Source organism: Solea solea, chromosome 15 (genome assembly GCF_958295425.1).
Source record: "Solea solea chromosome 15, fSolSol10.1, whole genome shotgun sequence".
NCBI lineage: Eukaryota > Metazoa > Chordata > Actinopteri > Pleuronectiformes > Soleidae > Solea > Solea solea.
Window position 1 is genome coordinate 22,613,149 of NC_081148.1, and position 21,057 is coordinate 22,634,205.

The 21,057-nt window shown below is 39.1% G+C and overlaps 1 protein-coding gene across 1 annotated transcript in view; it reads left to right on the plus strand.

The window, feature by feature from the left end:
- The first annotated feature begins 3,373 nt into the window (after positions 1-3,373).
- Positions 3,374-21,057, plus strand: part of LOC131473672 (VPS10 domain-containing receptor SorCS1-like) — a 77,586-nt gene continuing 59,902 nt past the window's right edge. The window contains exon 1 of the mRNA XM_058651099.1: positions 3,374-4,149. Coding sequence (XP_058507082.1) covers positions 3,475-4,149 — 675 coding nt within the window. The 5' untranslated portion in view covers positions 3,374-3,474. The remainder of the gene's footprint in view (positions 4,150-21,057) is intronic.

Consider the following 21,057-nt stretch of genomic DNA (forward strand, 5'->3'; position numbering starts at 1 on the left):
GAGAATGTGGTGAAACCACACAGTGGATAGTATGAGCCATGCTTTACAGAAGATAATAGTCATGTTCCTACTTAATGATTTTACATCTACCTCCTTCCACTGTTGCTCCAATTAAAAAAAAAAAACATTATTTCAGCATTTAAGTGATGCTTTTTCCTAATTTACATGATTGGAAATTAGACAACGTCACAACGTTACCTTGGTCCACATTTTCTGACAATAACATATTTAATTAGTTATATCATAAAATAATCAGTTGTAATCAATTGTACCAATGGACAGGATTTGCAAATGTAAGACTGTAATGTTACAAGCTTAAAAAAAACAGGCAATATACCAAACCAGACTTATACAACCCAAGCCGCATGTGCACAATCATCCATGTCTAAACGAAGCCGACAGCTCAGACTGAAATCCATTACAATCATTCCACGATGTCAGTGCAGATGTATCGCTGACAACAGCCAGTGAAAAATACATGTAAAAAGTCCAATAGGTGCCACACACGAAGCATCAACATCATTTCTCATGTGGTCTGCATTGTAACAGCTGGACCAGAATTTGGCTCTGCGTCACAGTCAGAACTAGAGCTTTTTAGCCATTGTTCTCCGTGATTGAAATTCACAGTCAGCTATCAATCTGCATTATAGACTGGTTTCCCCATGTCTGGTGGGGGCTAACTGAAACAGATTGAGACAGCTCTTGCTCACTGCATCGCTAATGGCTGCCAGTGAAAGACGACTCTGAGCATTTGACCCGTATGTGGAAGAGGATCACGTCGCAGCTCGGAGCGATGGGGAGAAACGCGGCTCAATAGAGACAGTCTCTTCAGCATCAGTCACCAGTCAACAGTGTCCTCATCCTATTGACTAAATGTTGCCCAGAAACAGAATCTAATCACGGGGGTTTGGGCAGGCACTAGTCCTCCTAATAGTTTACCATTAGCTGAATGGAACACAGCCCAAAGTACAGAGGCATGTATGAACAGCATCTAAATACAGCAGAGGAGGCTGATGAATGACAACTTGCTCACTTTTCATAATTTTCTGTCAGGCAACCCCACATTAACCTATAAAAAGGGCACACGCACACACACACACAAAGACAGAGAAACAAGATTTTGAGTAAAATCTGCATTGAATGGATAATACAGCATGTGCCACTAAAGTGGAACAATCTCCAGGCCATTTCACGGGCGGCCCACAACAGAGCCATTATACCTGCATGGCATAATTGACAGTGAACACAGGAGATCCTGTTAATTGATTACCGAGGCCCGCGGTAATGGAAAATGCAAAGCCCCATTGTATCTTCCACAAAGCCGCTGTCAGGGATGTTGCCACACAAAGACTTCCAGAGGCAGAAGCATTAATGTTTCTAGATCTTTCCCCAGGGACGGAAACATTTAAAGACCTCACCGACTGTTTTTAATTCAATGAATAATTATCTTTGGGGTGATGACGTCCTGATATTTACCTCCACCAAGGAGGTAATGTTCTGCCTGTGAGCAGCGTTAGTCAAAAAGTAAAGGATGGAAAGAAATGATTAGATTTTCCGTGCCTTTCTGTTGTATATCTGGTCCTGGTCTCATTCTTCTGTCTCTACCTCACCTCCCTCTTGTTCTTCCTCTCCCCCACTTCTCCTCTGTCACCCATTTTTCCTTTCACCCCAACCGGTCGAGGCAGATGGCTGCACATCTTTGAGTCTGCTTCTGTTGTTGCCTCGTGCTTGATTATCGTGATTAAACTGTTGGGTTTCTCTGCTTTCGATGATGTTGTCTATGTACAGTGCCTTGAGTTAATGTGTGTTGTGATTTGGCACTTTATAAAAGAAATTGAATTGAATGTAATTCTGTGTGGAGTTTGCATGTTCTAGCTGTGTGTGTGTGGGTTTCTCCGGATTCTGATACCGTTGGTGTGAATGTGAGAGTGAATGGATGTTTGTCTCCGTGTGGCACCGGCGCCTTTCGCTCCAATGTCGGCTGGGATTGGCAGCAGTAGCCCCGCGACCCTCATGTGGAGGATAAAGCGGTAGACGATGAATGAATGAAGTAGTTTGGTCAAAATCTGGATCTTGATCCATACTGACACTGTGGAAAACTGTAACATTGCAGTTTAGCTTTCTCTGATTAGCTTTCAGATGATAGCCATTTTATTAGGTACACCTGTTCAACTGCTAGTCTTAACACAATCGAGATGGCGTGTTAAGCAAGTAGACAAAATGGGCTGGTCTGAGTATTTCCAAAAGTGCTGATCTACTGGGATTTTCCTGCACAGCCTTCACTATAGTTGACAGAGAGAGTGGTCTGAAAAAGAGGAAAATATCCAGCGAGCTGCAGTTCTGCGGGTGAAAGTGCCCTGTTGATGCCGGAGGTCAGAGGAGAACGGCAAGACTAGTTTGAAGTGATAGACAAAGCCACAGCAACGTACACACAGACGGGCTACAGCAGCAGCAGCAGCAGCAGAAGAACACGCCAGATGCTACTAATGAAGTGGCTGGTGAGTGTTGTGTTATTGCAGAGTTTGGTAAAAAAAAAATCTAGATCTTGGTCTGTGTTGACAGTCAAGTGGCACTGACAGTGATTTCAATATCACAACCAGAAACTGTACATAAAAAAAAATCGAACGTCATCTTCTGGATTGCTGATTGAAGCTAACCAGAGAGTATGAATATACTGATTAGCAACCAGGGTCCACGGTTTGCAAAAATAGCTCAATGTGAATGGGAAAATTAGCTTCTTTGGAGCTTGTGGTCTCAAATGCTTGTTTCCGGTCTTATTCACTCGAACATATTCTAAAGCACAGAAAATAGCAGGCATTAGTGTGATTGACAGCTGGAACAGTACAGGTGTGTGGTTGCCGGTGACGTCTTTGAATTTCCAGTCACAAAACCTCAACATGGTGCCGGGCAAATCTCACATTTTGATTCTCATGGATGATGTCACAACTGGTTGCCTCTGTTAATATTAGTCTGATGCAGTAGTTTAAAAACTCTAATCTCTTTAGGGCTAACTAACTATTATTTTCATAATGTCGATTATTTTCTCGATTCAAGGTATTTGCTTGGTCCACGAAAAGGCAAAAATCTTGAAAACTTGTTTAAATTCTTTAAAAGAACACTCAAACCGATTAGCAAAATAATTAAATTAATTTATGATTAACAACAGGGTTTTTCATGGTATCACAGTTTTGCACTGATATCATGTATGTATGTGTGTGTGTATAAAATGTTTTTATTGTAATTTCTTTTTCATCTAGATTGAGATGTGGATCTCCTCTGCTCTCGTGCAGGATCCAGCCTCCAGCTCCTCCTCTGATGCATCGTTTGCATCAGTACTTTGGAAGGAAGGAGCACTTCTCCGCGCACTGCTGCACCTCCCAACAGCTCATTCACTGACTCCACTTCACCAGGTGATGACGGGCGGACGCGCGGCAGTGAAAATGATGTGTTTTTAAAAGTCGCAATTCACGTAGAATGGAGATGCGCCTCGGTCACTGGCTTTTGATCATTTATTATGAGTGGATCTGGCTCTTCACCCTAACTTCCATCCTGGACGGAACAAACGCGGAGGTAAGGTGCATTCCGTCCTGCCAGCTGCCGCTCACAGCAGCAGCATCACTTCCCTGGGAACTCTCTACGCTGGATTTGGCTCATTTTGGCGACGCACCAGAGGAACAGTTCGCTGGATCTAACGAGGACCTCCCGTGCCCCAAACCCTGCCCCGCCGGCGCCGACGACAAGCACAGCGTTGCGGAATTTACGAGCGAAGAAAGTTCGTCCCAAGTGCATGCGCTGTTGCGGGGAAACGGAACAAGTGTCCGCCTGGAGGACGCAGTAAAAGACAAACTTTCCAACTCGGAAGAGTTTTTTCACGCGCCTGAAAATGAGCCAGAGAAGAACAGCGGTCACGCACGAAGCTCCCACGGAGAAAATGTGGAGCACGAGGAGGCAAGCGAGGACACGGATGTGGCCAGTTGGAGACGAACGCGCAGGAGCGCAGAGACTTGGCCCGGGTTTAGAGAAGAGGGCGAGGATGAGGTTTCCTTCTCGGACCCGGAGGAGTTTCAGCTTACAAGTTCTACGTTTGCTCTGAGCGGAGACACGGCTCACAACCAGGCGATGGTGCACTGGTCCGGACAGAACAGCAGCGTAAGTTTGCTCATTCTCTCCACATTTTTACGCACGGAGCTGCTTTGACGCAGTGTGTTCCAGTCTTCACTCACACTCTTGTGTGATCACTTGTGGCATTTAAAGGTTTTGTTGGTTGATTATAACAAGTCAATAGAGTCAATATGACAATATAGAGTCAATAAAATTGTGATTTTTAATTTGTGGGAATTAGTATTTTGTGCATGATTTCCTCCAGAAGTACGTGACTGATCTCTTTTCTGGATATTTACTTTAGGCTGATTGAGCCATGAAACCCTAAATCCTGAAACCGAACTTTACCTTTTAATGTTATGATGTAATGTCTTACATTATGTGGACTTTTTGCCATTTGTCATAATATGACTGACTCAGCCTCTCTCTATCTCACACACACATCCCTAACCTAAACCCAATTGGATCCATAACACTTAAACCAAGTCTTAACCATCAAAAAGCCCTTTAAATTTGTGAGGACCAACCCAAAATGTCCCAACAAATGTAGATTAGACTCATTAGATAGTGCCTTCACAGACACACACATTTACACACAGACACTTGTGCTGCTATTCTTCTCTGCAGTGGCTTCCATTTAGCTGGTTACAGCCATAACCAGAGCATCATCCCTAATCCCTAACCGTAACCAGTTAAAGCCAAACCTTAACCTAACCACAAATCAAGAGTTCCTCAGAGATGAGGTTGGGCCTCATAAGGACCATGTTTGTGGTCTCCATGAGGACTACTGGTCCTGACAAGATCCACAGAAACACACACACACACACACACACACACACACACACACACACAATGTGGGCAGCCTAACTCAACACATAGCACTAACCATAACCACCTTAACTCCTTAACTATAACGAGTTTTTACCCAACCCTTACCACAGCTCACATCAGAAATGAGGTCCTGCCTCATTAGGACCAGGTTTGGCTCTCCTTGAGGACTACTGGTCCTAACAAGGTTAGTGATAATGCCAGAGAAGGTCCTAGAAAGGCAACAAATACAAGTACACACACGCGAGTCTGTTGTGCTGGCACTTGTGTATGGGAATACTTTATTAAATAAATGAGATCAATGAACCCACATATCGTCTTGTTAGTGCTTTATGTTTTGCTCAAAGTATGAGTGATGCTGTAAAAGGCTGGGTAAGCATTCGGCTCTCTCGCTGAGCAGATGCTATGAGAGCACACAGCTTCTGAAGGGTGAATGTGATTATTATTATATATGCTTATACAGCTGTGGAGCAGGTGCACCTTATTATAATGCACGCTTAATAGTAATAACAATAATAACAAAAAATACAGAACACGACATGTGTGCACAGAGTGAGAGAAACACTCCAAATGAGATGAGTGGTTACAGTGAAACCCCAAGAGTTTTTACGCTGCTACATAAAAATGCTCTTTGAAGTCCTCACACTAATACTGTATTTAGAGGACTGGTAAATCCACGGTTTGAGAACATTAAAATAATTTAAAAAGTGTCTTGTCTGTGGTTCTGAACTCCCAATAACCCGCAGTGGAGGATTCGCGTGAACATGAAGGCACTTAGAAAAACAACAGGGAGTCTGCAATGTGAGCTCACCCATTAACTGCATTATGCACAAGCAATGGGACTTAAAAATCCGTTCTGAAAGATACTTGGACCCGCGACAAGTTCAGCCGAAACCACAAACACTCATATGCTTACTCTCTTTATTGTTTTGGTCAGGAGTCAAACAGCAGAATTTACGATATCTGTAGTCCCTGAAGAGACATTTGAGTGAGGCCAGTGAAATGTGTAGGGGGTTTGTCCGACTTGAAATGTAAGCATGAAGTTGTTTTTTGGCATCTTGTTGGCTGGAATTGCTCCCTGGCAACATTTTTTAATGAAAGAAGGCAGATCATATTCATTTGATGCAGAGAGACAGAGATCTAAGATGCTGGCACAGCGGTTTTCATTCGTCCTTGAGGCCAAGTGACAGTATTTTGTTTTGTGAGACTGCAACAAATAGTTTCTTTCATTATCAAATAATCTGCTCATTCCTTCTTCTTTTTTTTTTAACTAATTAATTTTGTTTTCCACAGAGCAGCATGGGTGGATGTTTTGTTTGGCTAACAGTCCAAAGGGGCAGGGATAAAGTATTTGATTTACTCTGTATGTTCTTTTGTTTGATGTGAGAAAAAAACAGAGACGTGACTATGGTTTTTTGGAACTTCTCTTGGCTTTCCATTAATTTCCATTCATTATGTTAAGCTACAAGCTTAACACCTGCTCACATTCTGCTTATTATTCAGCTTTCAAAAACAGTAGGGGTATCCAGAGCCGGCCCGAGGCATCATTGAACTAAGTGGCTGCTTGGGGCCTGTAGATCACCAGGGCCCCCCAATAGAAAAAACATTTTAACATATTAATGATAACTATAACTTTAGATACATTCATATATCTGAAAAGCATGTATCATACATCTGTGCGCATCTGTTCCACATTTTAAAAACCAAGGCTATGAAACTGGTTTACTAGTTTACAGCAAATGCAATGTTTGCTGTTGCATTTTCCCCCCAAATCAGATACAGTTTTGGGCCACATAAAGGCTTGGGCCAGCCCTGGATGCATCCAGCTATTCTTCTAACTCTCTGCTATATAGTAAATGATCACATTATATTATAGTATAATGACATTTACATTCAGGCTGCACAATATATCAAATATTTATCACCATGATTGTGATATCAACATGCACACAATACATAATGCAAAAGATATACTGTATAGACACATCACAAAGAATGCTTAAACTGCAATCTTTCCTTTGAATGTGATTATTGTTATATGAACCTATGATAAGAACCTACCATATCGCAAAAGTCCTATAATTATTGCAACATTTAACAATGTTATTAAATATTATGTTTTCCTAATATTGCAGAGCCATAATTTACATACAATCGCGTTTTCATCCCGACTTTTGAGCCATGATTCATTTTGTAGTGGAGATTTTAACGACATGACTGCGCTAGGCGTCGACTCTGTGGTTATCACGAGATTCACCTCGGTGTGTTGGCCAGAACACCACTTAAGGCCAGATACTCTGGAGAATGAAATAAAGAGATGTGGGTTATAGTTGAGTCTCCATTTATTATCTCCTGCTGAATGCACACACAGAGACATCCCAGGCCTTACAACAATACAATAGTGCTGACTATACTGTGGTTTTCTACAAAGAAAGAATTTAAGTATACAAGTAAATAAAATAGCTAAATAGAATTAAAAAGGGGCCTCAAAAAACGTACCAAAATACCAGCTATTAAACAAGCAGTATGTAGTATTTCAAACATTATTAATAGTATAAATTAGTATGTAGTAGTATTATTTGGCGTTTTTATTTGATATATTTGTTTTGTAATTTATTTCATTCTGTTGTATTCTTATTATTATGCCTTTATTTGTCTGATTCTTTGACTTGTTCAAAAAACGTTCAAAATCAAATTCTGTTCATCGACTAGCAGGATACTCTTATTCTGAAATACATATTTACACTTCCGGTTGCACCGCTACTACGTCCGGTAATACCGCTAGCCTACGCTAATGTTAGCCACACAGGTAATAAAGTTAAACGCACGGTCTACTCGTATTCTAACACAACTATAAACCACTTAACATGAATAAAAACATGTCATTAATAAACAAATGTGAACATGACACGGCATATTCACACCATGACATGCCGATGTATACAAGCACAGTCACTGCTAGCAGGTACGTAGCTACCATTAGCACCTGACCTGCGCCCTCTCACGCACACATTCTACAGTTGCAGCAACACACTAAAACACAAATACAGCAAATAACACAATGAATGAATGAGTACTCACTCTGTCATTTTACACAGACTGGCCTTAGTGACATCCTACACAGCCAAATATGTTCAATATTATGTGTTATCCAGTGGAGCACTTAATTACAGGACATCATTATATGACAGCACACCACCAGCAGGTGGCGTAAAATCAACCAGAATATTCACTTTCAAAGAAATCTTTAAAACTGAATCATTTTGTTTAGTAGACAAAACAAGACATTTGAGAACAAAGTTTGGGAAACACGTTTTCAACATTTTCCATTTTTTGATTTTTTTTAAGCATATTCCGTGTGAATATGTCCTGGCTTCTTTGCTCCAGCTATGATGTACTGTATGTCATGTCATCAGGATTCTCTGTGTATTAGAATCCAAAGACATACAACATATTTAATACATCACATATTTCAGAAAATAGTTTTTCCAGTCAGTGTGCATGATTAAGTCACACGACTTGTTTATCTTTAGATAGTTCTCTCACAGGATGAGTCAAATCCTGCCAACTCAGTGTCATCTCTGTGTGTGTTTTCCCCACTTCTGCCTCACGCCACACCCTCACCCCCACATGGCTTTAAACATGAGAAGATTTCAAAGTGAGCTTTGATGCGACCAGTTGCATGTCAGCAGGCAGCTTACATGTCTTACAGGCTGAATTTGCCTGCAAAGTCTGTGCACACGTCATGTCATGTCTCCCCTGGCTTGTGAATGTGACTCAGTTTGTGTGGAAAAGTGTTTGCCCTGTTTCAACACTGCAGCGAGTTGTCATCACATGTTGACTTATGGTCATATGGTCCAGTAAACGCATATAGTCTTCTGGTTTCTTCAGTGAAGTCAACCAGGATGCATCTATTGGGGCTGCCGTTGCTAATCCCAATTCACCAGTCCATCGCAGGGACCTGTCCATGGTGTATAGAGACGAACAACCATTCACTCACACACCTACGCAGAGGTCACTGCATGTGCCCTCCCAATCAATATAAAGCCCACCACTTAATATAAAGTCATAATGAGTTATGTTGGCGCGTTTGTCATAAATACGTTTATATTGTGAAGTATTTGTCATTCCATATGAAATCCAACACCTTCATTTTGAAATGTTGTGAAATATCATTATAAATATGCTTATTTTTATATATTTTTCTCAAAATGTTTGACTTTTTTTTTCAATTGACCGGCCCCCAACTGACCAAACTGGACACTCAGCGGCCCCCAGGTCATTTGAGGTTGAGACCCCTGGTTTAGATTGTGGAGGTAAACCCTCATGTGTGCACACAGGGAGAACATACCTGGACCTTCTCTGTGAGGCAACAGCATTAGCCACTGTGTGTCCTGTTACAGAGATTTTTGATGATGAGACGACCAATGATGGAACCTCTGGAGTCAGTGGTGTTGAAAGATTTTTATTGTAGGCAGCTTAGATCCGAAGAGAACTGAGACAAATGCCTGGCATCTGAACAGCGAAGCATCACCTTAGATCCTGGCAAGCAGCATGCCAGGTCTGATTCATATAGTTAATAAGCCTTGAGATAGAGTATCCAGTCCAGGTCCAGATGACTGGCACCTTGGCATCCAGGGAGGGAACCTTGAAGGAACCTAGTTTGTGTCTTGTGTAAGTTATGGCTGTTTATATTGAAGGTAAACCTAAAGATTAATCTTAAAATAATTTTCTCTCATATAGCCCATCAACCAAGATGTGAAAATATATTGAATAGCCACCAGGGGGCGACTTCACTGGTTGCACTTCTCACCCAATTTATAACATCAGTGAACATTTTCCCTAGGAGTTAATGGTCATAGTCACTAGTTTCATGTTTGGTTCCCATTTAGAGGAAAATAAACAATAATATATAGCAAATAGACAGCTTGTGTCCTTCCCCAGTTTATCTTTATCTTACTTTACATTTAATCTAAGTCCTGTCTAAATGTATATGTGATGATGTCGAGACTGCAGACCGACATCCAGTGTGTAACATCAAGGAGGGGTTTGTTGGCAGAAAGTGAATATAAGATAAGATAAGACGTACTTTATGAATCCCCCCATCTGGCAGCTCACGAAATAGACAAGGCAGTAGATAAAATAAATAAGTAAGTAGGGACGTAAAAAAAAGGCAATGCAATCGGTAAATAAAAGCGTCAACAGTAGTGCAGTCGACAGGCCTGGTAAAGTGAAGGAAACAATAGTTTCCTTATGGTATCTCTTAATAAGAGCTTGGATGCAGGTGATTCCGGCGTCAAAATGGGAGTTAAGATTCTTACAGACGTTGTCGCGAAACTTGAAATGAAATATGAGAAATACAGTTTTCATAATGGACAGATCCCAAGCTCTGGAATAAGTTGCCTTTAACTGTGAGGCAGGGTTCCTCTCAGGGTTCCTGTTTTTTATATATATCTTTGTTTTCATTAGCTTTTACTGCACCACAGTAAGTTGAGTTGAACTTTTATTTGTGTTGTTTTACTCCTTTTATGGAGGTTTGTGTGTTTTATTGTATGTTTTTAAGTCTATTTTATGCACATACTATATACGTACAGAATTTAGAACTGTGAAGCACTTTGGTGTTTTATATGTGCTTTATAAATAAAGTTGGATTGGACTGGATTGGAATCAAAAGGGCAGTATATTTTCAGTGGTCTAACACTTCGATTAAATTTCAATCATTGTGCTTAGATTTAATTCCATGATGAATTGCATCCTCAACTTTGCATATTATTGCGCATGCACGGCTTCTTTTTCAACACTGAATGTATGCAGTCAGATAGAAATTAACTTATATATGAATTTAAACATTTCTTTACAAATGAAATTGTTCTATTTAAAAAAAAAAAAACGTCATATGCAGTCGAGCTCGGGCTTCTAGAACCAACAGGTTCAGTCAACAGGTTATTATGAGTCACTAAAATGAATTATGGGCTCTGCAGAATCGATCCATACCTATTATTTTTGAACAACTCTGCAGCTTTCTGTGCTGTTAGTTGTAGATCGTGAAACCTGATGAATAAAGAGGGCGTCGGTCAGATTGTACCCAGAGTCTGTGAAAGGCGCCTCGTTGTTGACTTCACTTTCACTTCACGTGTCATTCGTGTGCGGCTGAAGCCTTTGTTGTCATCTCTATGCGCGTCTTCATTTGTGAACGCGTCCCTTTTTATCCAATTATCACGGTTTGAAAATTGATCCTCAATGACGTTTCGGCTTTTCAAGTAGCGGGGGAAATGCAAACGAGTGCCGCTGCCATTCATGTGCTCATTATCTATGACATGAAGTGTTTCAATGACTGCCGAGCTCTTACTGGATGTGAACAATCAAACCGCAGAAATTAAATGATGCGCTTCAAGGGTTTGATAACGACGGACAGAATATTAGAGAATGAATATAATGTGATTTTGAATATTTCCAGTGGAACAGGATGTACCTTGTACTCCAGTGATGCAAGTTCATGTTGTATCTTATCCTTTCTCTATTTCTTTGTTGATGCAGAAATGGACACAAGTTAATAATCCACCCTAATAAGCAGTAAAAACATGACTTACACATGAGAAAGCAATGACATCAAACATTATGGACTCAACGGTAAAGACGGGCTGATGACATTAATGCACACATTTTAGTTGATTAGCATTTAACCAATCATATGTGGCGTGTTAATTCATGCCACTGTGCAGATCAGCCCGATCTTTCATGACGGCGTACAAAGAGAGAAGAGATGGTAGGGAAATTTCGAATTGGGTTAAAATCAGGCTAATTCCATAAATCAGTGTTTCCCAACAGTTCTGTGGGAGAATTAGGGTTGCAAAAGTTTCAAAATGTAAAACTTTCTATGAGCATTAAGGGTAATAAACTGAAAATCTTGTGAAAATTGAAGGCTGGGAACTGAAATATAGGTGGTAAATAAACAATCATATTTAAAGCAAATACAATTGAATATCAATGCTAATCCTCAATTCCAGGCACATAGCAGACAGCACACTACTTACTGCAGGGCTATTGAGGCCACGCCCCCTCCATCACATGACATCACAAGTGATATATAAACATATATACAAATAAATCTGCGTTGTATCATTTGGGATGCATGTATTCTTATGACAAATCAATTTGGACATGACACTGTATCTTTAAATTTCTTGTTAATTCACATTCATTTCCATAAATTCCCAAGTTTCCAATTTGGAATAGTTCCAAAATCCCCAAACTAAAGTTCCCATTGAAATGTGAACATTTCTGGAAATGTATCTTTACAACCCTAATGGGACCCAAACTATCTTGACCCAACTCACTTTAATAAACCATGACATCTAAAACAAGTTTGAAGTGTAAAAGTGAATTATTTCCAAGAGAGATGTTTGATAAATGAATTCAAATTGTATACATATACACATAAATCTCAAATAAAAGGTCGGCGAATCTTTTGCAGATTCATTTAGGGACCCCCCAAATAAAATCTTTGTCTCTTGACAAAGCTTGAAAGTTACTCTGCTTTGCATGAGTTCCCCGTGCTCGGGGGGTTTGATTCATCCAGATTCCTGTCACAGTCCAAGCACATGCAAGTAAGGTGAGGAAGTCAGTATTGCCAGCAGGTGTGAATGTGTTTGTCATTCTGTATTAGTCCTGTCAGATGTCCAGCCCCGGTGCATGCTGGGATATATACGCTGTAGCCTCGACTGACCTTCAAGACATCTGTGCTGTATTGTTCTACTTGATCCAGCTGCTTTAAAAAGTGCTGCGCATGACAATGGTGCATGTGTGCAATGTTCCATATCGTTAAAAAGCATATAGAAACATAAAGATTAACATCAAGGTTTTTTATTTTGTGTGATGAACGTCCATGACGTCTCCTGACCTTCTGTTCAGTCCATATTCACAACGTAATGTGAGTGGGAATCAAATGAATGCACTGGCTACCAGATTCATTTCATTACTTTGTATTTAAAGAGGTGAAATAAGCTTGAAAGAAAACAATGTCTGCTTCATAAATGTTAATGACATTTGCACTTTGCAGGAGTTCCACTTTATTTGCCTTCTTTGAAGTGTTGGACAGGGGGCAGCGTTCACATCACATACGTATAAATAAACAGTCTAAACTGATTCTGTGTCACAGAGAATCAGCAGAATTATTTCTCACTGTCTCTCTTATTTACTATTGACTATATGTAATTATAGAAGAGGATTAGGGCTTTAGGGATTTTTGGCTACAAAATAAAGAAAATTATGCCAGAATTTGTTGAAAGAAAAGTCTGAATTCTGAGATTAAAGCCAGAATTCTGAGAGAAAAATGTCAGAATTATGAGATTAGAGTCAGAGGTCAAAGTCAGAATTCTGACCAAAAATCTAAACTCTGAAATTAAAGTCAGAATTCTGAGAAAAAAAATCAGAATGCACGTTGGTAGCTCAACACACTGTAAACCCTGCATTACGCTGAAAAGCTCGCTTGCACTGTATAATAAATATTAAATGAACAATACCACTGAATATTCAAACAGAATATTTTTTAGAAATGGCCATCCCGACTATTTATTTCACTTGTTGAATAAGAGACTTAAGCTCAGTCTAATTCTCAAAGTCACATTGTATTCCAGAGTTTTCTTTAGCTGCAAATGCCACACACACATCAGCTGTTTCCCCATCTTTGGTAAAGAGGTTTTCTACGAAAGTGAAAATGTATTTTTTCTCAGTCTTGAGCGACATTGAGGTGCAGCTGCTTTTTCCCTCTTTTGTTTTAGCCGGTAAATATTTATTTATGGCTCATGCGAGTCCCGGCTTTGTAATATTTCAGCTCAGTTCTGCTCAGTTTTCTTGGAAAGAGCCTTCTCCTCCTCGTCTTTACAGACCTTGTTCTTGACGGCCTGACATGTACCCTCTCATCTTCAACCGCTTCACTGAGACTCGGTAGTTGGTCTTATCTGCCTCTGCAAACTGGAGACGGGCCAGGTATGCAGTTCTGTTCTGTTTGGATCTTGGTTGCATCTCACTGACTGAACAGTAGATAGAGGTGAGACTACAAGTGAAAATAAAGCCCCCTGCCACAGCAGGAAATTGAAGAATTGAAGATTTATATGCAGAGGAAAAAGGTTATGGTGAAGGACTGTTTGTCTGTATGTTGGTCCTGTGAAGGATTGAAGGCCCTGAACAGTGTGCCCTGCCTCCAGCTCTACCCCAACCCTCTTTCACAGTGTCCTCCATCTTACAATGCCATGTTTCTTTACACTGAATATGTGTAGGACATACACACATTCAGTGTGTATGAGTCATGTGAGTCATTCATACCAGGTGCTTTTGAAGTTCATAAAACATACTTATAAACACTCCTCTGTATCCATTCTTCAGCATAAAGCCTTACATCCATCAGTCCTGCAGACCTTTCACAATAAAACCAAACAAAAGAGGAAGAATGGTAAAGAAGGATATTGCATACACCTAAAATCATTTATTATCATAATAATAATAATAATAATAATAATAATAATAATAATGATAATTTTTCCGGGGTATGTTTTTACAATATTTTTTGTGGCGAGATCAGTTTTACTGATTGAATGAGAAATTAGGAGATTATCCTATCTTTAACAAAAAATAGACCCCAGAAAAAAATCTCATAAAAACACCAAAAAATCTCGTAAAAACAGACCCGGAAAAAAAAAACCCACGTAAAAACAGACCCAAAAAAAATCTCATAAAAAAACACCCGCAATTTTTCATAAAAGCAGACCCGGAAAAAAACTTGTAATAATTTTAGGTGAATGCAATACACTTCCGTAGTGCTTTTACGTTGAAACAGGAACACCTCATGCTGTGTTTATGATGCTGAAACTGTCCATTTCTGCTGTGAGATGCACAGCTCATGTTAAAAATAGGTTTTTACTCCAAGACACGAGGCTCACTTGTGGTAGACATTGATACATAGTGAACAGTCTCATTATAAGTGCCTAATTGAAAAGAGTGATGTTCTGCAGCCATAATGTGCTGCTCAAACACACCCAGTCTTAGACTCGCCTTGGCAGCTAAAACAAACACATCACAAAAAAAACAAAAAAAACTGGCTGTACAGAAAGACTTTCATATTATTACATGGCCTGAAGGGCACAATAAATTCTCCCACATCTGCGGGAGGAGAGAAACAAGGCTTTTGTTCACACGAAGCATCTAAAAAATCGTTGGAAAAAGAAAGATGATGACAGTGAAGTCACAGCAGCTTTTACAAAGAAAAGGACAAAGAAAAGTTTGACCTACTTTGGAATAAGTTTTAAAAGACACTTTGTGAGCGGACACTGCATTTGAGAAAGTTATGATTTTCTCATCTTAGTGCGAGTTCTTCTGTCACGTGTCACCGTTAACATTGCCATAACGTACCTGTCATTAAAACCCGTGCAACCAGATCCATAACTGTGATACTGACGTGCTTCGTTTTTACTCATTTACTCACATTTTCTTTACAAATTTAAATTAATCACGGCCAACAACAAAAAAAACACAAAATATTCCTAATTTTTGCGCTCACAAAATAAAAGAAAGCCTCTAATTCACGTCATCGCTGATGGCAAATTTTCACATCAAGTCTATCGTGCCGCGGGATCACTTTAGTACATTTTTGTGCAAGTAACCGGCATTTAACCATCTTTTTACCATCAACCATGGAGGCGCTTTGTTGCCCTTTCTGTTATAGAAACGTCTGCAGAGAACAAACTGCCGTCATGTGTGGGAAAAAAAACCCTGCATAGACAGTACTGTCAATTTTAGTTTTGAGCCTCTATTATGGCCTTTACGGCCATTACAAAGGAAAACTGACCACATTTAGAGATGAAAATGCTGAACGTGCTCGAGAGAGAGAGAGAGAGAGAGAGAGAGAGAGAGAGAGAGAGAGAGAGAGAGAGAGAGAGAGAGAGAGAGAGAGAGAGAGAGAGAGAGAGAGAGAGAGAGAGAGATAGTGCAGACATGTTGCATCAAGAGTGCTTTCAGTAAGATGACAGGAGAGATGAGTAAGATGTGAGGTGAACGAGCTCTCAGTGCTGAACATTTGCACTATTATTCACTACTTTTTCCGCGGAAATTACTCAGTTTTATTAAATAATTCATCGCAAAAAGTGAGAGGCTGCTGTAGGTTTACTGTACATGCTGGAGACAAAAGAGTTAACACTGTTTTGTTTTCTCTACTTCACAGTGGACGGAAAATTTAAAATAAATACATTTAAATCGTTTCAACATTTCATTTTATTTGAATTCTGTCAACGACTCAGTGCCACCAAAGCCACCAAAAAACTTAAAATATATTTAGTCATTCTGATTAAGTTAAGGTTACTTTGAGGCAAAATATCCTCCATTTGGGTTTTTAACAGGGTCTAACAAAATTTTGGATAAAGAAGCCTAAGGAAAATGTTTTATTTTTCTTCTTCTTTGACAAAAATACAGTGCTTAACAAATGTATTAGATCACCTGTGATCAAAACAAGAAAAGACAAATACTTTCAAAAACTTATTTAAATCGAACAATATTATAGTTAATAATTTAGCAAATAAACTGACTCCCCCGTATTAAATCCAAATTAGAACCGGCTCACTGTGCTTCTTCTCTGAGAAGCCGGAAATTAATAACATTCAACCACTAAAACCAATTGTTCTGTTCAGAAATACAAGTAAATAACTATAATTTTAACATTTTAATCAATAAATAATAATTTGCTTTACCATTTCATTGCAGCAAATATGAAAATGAATGGATAACAATAATAAACAAGGTAAATTTTGGTTTAAGAGCTTTTACATACTGGCGTATTAACCATTACAGAAACATTAAAAATGATAATTTATTATTACCAATGCTGTTAATTCAGCTGTGGCTGTAATTAATGTGTTAAGCACTGAACATCTGAACAAAAAGTTGTGAGGTCACAGTACATCTGTCAGCACAGCCAAACTGGTAGTTATTTTTAAGTACAGTGTCCTTACTGAAAGAACACTGTTAATGTATAATGCATCTCACTTATAAATAAATATATGAAGAAATATCAACTCCAAGACAGCAGTTAAATACATCATGAGATGAAACCAGGTTGAGAAAAGAGTATATTTTGTAGAACGTGCATCACAAATATTTCATTGTAACTTAAATGAGGACATGAAAAAATCATGGTATCATATTTTTTTGATGTTATTTTTGGTTTGTGTGTGGTTTACTACTGCATGTGCAGCAAACTGCCCAAGGGTAACTTCAACATTAAACTTTGAATCATGTATTTTTCTCATGTAACACACTATATGCCTTCAGGCGGCATGTTCATAAGTGGTTAAAAGGAAAATTCGAAGAAGATAACATGAGATCAGATACATATAAGATAAGATAAGGTAGGATAAGACTGGATGTATAAGATAAGATGACATAAAATAACATAAAATAAGGTACATGAAGGATAGGATAAGATTAGATACCAAAATTCACATATTCTGAGTTTAAAATCAGAATTCTGACAAAAAAAATCAGAATTGAGATTAAAGTCACAGATCAAAGTCAGGATTAGATTAAAGTGAGATTAATGCGAGAATGCTGACAAGTCAGAATTCAAGATTAGTCACAGATCAAAGTCAGAATTCTGACAAAAAAAATTCAGAATTGAGATTAAAGCCATAGATAAATCAGAATTCTGACAAAAAAATTCAGAATTGATATAGTCACAGATCAAAGTCAGAATTGAGATTAGTCACAGATCAAAGTCAGAATTAGATTTAAGTCAGAGATTAATGCCAGAATGCTGACAAAGTCAGAATTCAAGATTTGTCACAGATCAGTCAGAATTCTGACAAAAAAAAATGTCAGAATTGAGATTAAAGCCATAGATCAAAGTCAGGATTAGATTAAAGTCAGAGATTAATGCCAGAATGCTGACAAAAGTCAGAATTCAAGATTTGTCACAGATCAAAGTCAGAATTCTGACAAAAATATCTGGTCTTTAAACACACCTCAACACACTGCACTACTCTGAAAAGCTCTCATGCACCGTACAATAAACATTAAATTTACAACACCGCTGAATATTCAAACAGAATTTTAATTTGTATTTTTTAAATGGCCATCCCTACTTTTAGTGTCATGACATCTTCTTGTACACCCTTAATATATCGGTATATAAAATCCACACGCTGCTTTTTCTTTTACGGTGTCTTTCTTGCCTGAACCCCCGTTCCCCATCTTAATTCTGCCTCCTCAGCACACCATCACAAACAGCCCCTGTTTAGACACTGATGCATGCAGCTCCCCACACACAGCTCTGTTGACACGCTCAGACAACCCTGTGTGGCCGATGCTGTCGGCATGGCGCTCTGGCGCCGTCTCCCCACCCTCCTCCCCCGCTCTCTTGGGTAGCTGTGATGGACAGGCTGTGGACGTGGGGGTACGGCGGTGCGTGGGTGTGTATGTGGGGGGGAATGAACCTCGCACTTCCTCCTTAAACAAACATAAATAAATTCATGGAATACAACATGACAGGGATTTTATCTTACACCCAGCCAACGACCGAGGATTTATATCCGGGACGTATACACATATATGTATGTGTGTGTGTGTGTGTGTGTGTGAATGTGGCGCTGCTTTAACACTGCATGGATAAAGAGGTTTTTATTTATTTTTTTGTTAAAGTTCAGCATGCGGCTCTGCACAGAAACCACTCGCAGACTGTGTTCAGCTCTGCCAAGTCATCAAGCCTTCCTGCGGCGAGGTTCTCCTTCAACGCCTTTATATCCTGGAGGTTTTTTTTGTCTTTGTTTGAGTGTGTGCATGCGTGGTACCCTCTTGGGCTTCTCCTCTAGAATATTGTCCAATAGAGCAGAAATTCCCGCCAAAATGAAACTGATTGTGTCCTCGATCAGAATAAAGTTCATTTATTTGAACAGCACGACTCAAACTTGTGCTACGTTATGAACAGTTTTCCATATATTATTGTCAGACAGCAGCCCCTTTAATTTCATTTTATTGGCTCTATATGTCACACTTAGCACCTGACTGTTCATGCCACTCGTGCACATACGGGAATGCGTCGAGAACAAATAGTGCCTGAGGAAAAGGGGGCCCCGTCTGACAGAAGAGAAGAGAGAGAATAAACTGCTGAAAATATTCAAAATGTGGTGTATTGAGTTTGAATGTTATTGATTATGTCAGTTTGGTCAATTTCCATTTCCATGCTGCCTCTGTTCACAGTGAAGCAATGCATTCTGGTTCTGTCTCCATGAACACTGTCCACTGTAGGTCCAACAATAAGTATGTGGCATTAACCCTTTAACACCAAAGCCTCAAAATGTCCGTCTAAATGTGTTTTTTTGCTTATTTTAACCATAAAAAGGGTCAGAAAATGTCCTATGAGTAAGTGCTTTTGCATATTTGTCTAGAATAACTTTCAATATCAGGCAGTTTAACAATTTATAATGAAGAAAAACAATCATTTGTTTGACTTTTTGTCTCAATGTCTGGAAACTGGAAACAGGCATTTTCCCCTCTTTTTTCCCTTTCTGGCAACGAAGACTCTGATTCGTTGGCTTCCTGCAACAGCGTGAGTGAAATTACCGCAATAACCACACGTTGGCTTTTATGTGCAACTTCTCGTCTTTCAGAAACCATTATAATCTTTCCGATATGCACAAACCATTGCGTAATTATGGTAAACTGAAAGTGCATTTGGTTGACTTTGTTTTTGTAAAACTGCAAAATTACAGAGAGAACACAAATGGGCAAATTAACATAAAATATTTCAGTACAACATTCTATGTGCAGCTACAACCTGCAGGTGAATCAATACAACTAGCTTAGCTTGTACTGCACTCTGAGTTGTGACTAAACTTTTCTTTTCTTACAATCTTTAACAAAAATACAGGCAGGTACTCACAGACAAATAATTTGAAGTGTAAACATTAAAAACGTTAAAAGCAACATAAACTACAAAGGACGCTGTCTGCTGTGTCACAGGAGAAAAAACTAACTTTTTTAGCCTCACGGTGATTCAAAGATAACAGCGGTAAGAGCGCTCACTCTGACTCTTACAGTATCTCCAAGACCAAAGAAACACAAGGAGGTCTCACTTTGTTGACTAACAGCAACTTTTAACACACTTTGTAACTAACTAAATTAAATTATTATTCTTAACTTACAATACAGCACACAGTCCATGCTACCTGGACTGCAAGTTGCAAGACTACAACAATAGAAAATAACAATAACATAGTAGTAATAACCAATGTTCTTATTTCTCTGCCTATCATGTTAAGACATGATGGTGTTGTACTACAAGGGGGAATTCAAGAGTACAGTGTGTGCGGCCACTGTTCTGAGAGAAAATGTGAAAAGCAAAGAAGATGAGATAAGATTATCCATTATTACTCGCACAATGGGGACATTTGCAGCGTTGCAGCAGCGGACATCGTAAACATGTTATATTGTTGTATTAAAATGACAAATATATCCTGTGTGAGCAGCACATAGCCAGTATACATACACACATATATATATATATATATATATATATATATATATATATATATATACACACATATACAGTATATATATATATATATATATATATACATACACACACACACATATATATATATATATATAATTTATATAATTTGAAATGAAGAAAAACATTTTTAATGAGACAAAACACTGTAGTTGTACACAGACACCAGGTTATGTGTGTTAAATTTGAACAGTAAAATACACTTGTTTTAGTCTTTGTCTCAATGTCCAAAAACAGGCCAAACTGATTCGCTGGCTTCCTGCAACAGGGTGAATTACCGTAATAACCACATGTTGGCTTTGATGTGCAACAAACTATGCGGTAATGCAAAGTCATCAGTCACTCAGACGTGTCATCTGTGATACACTGTGTTAAAAGCCCCTTTTCCACTAGCGGTGCTCTGTAGCTGCCTCATTTAGTATTGCAGAACTCTTTCATTTTACACTGGCCACCTGCATTACTTTGTTACCATGAATTACACCATCTGGCCGCAGCAGAACTTTGATTCCGTCGCTGTAAGAAGTTCCCTCTGGTGGATTTACGGAGATGCTTTATGGCAAAAGGAGGGTTTTTCA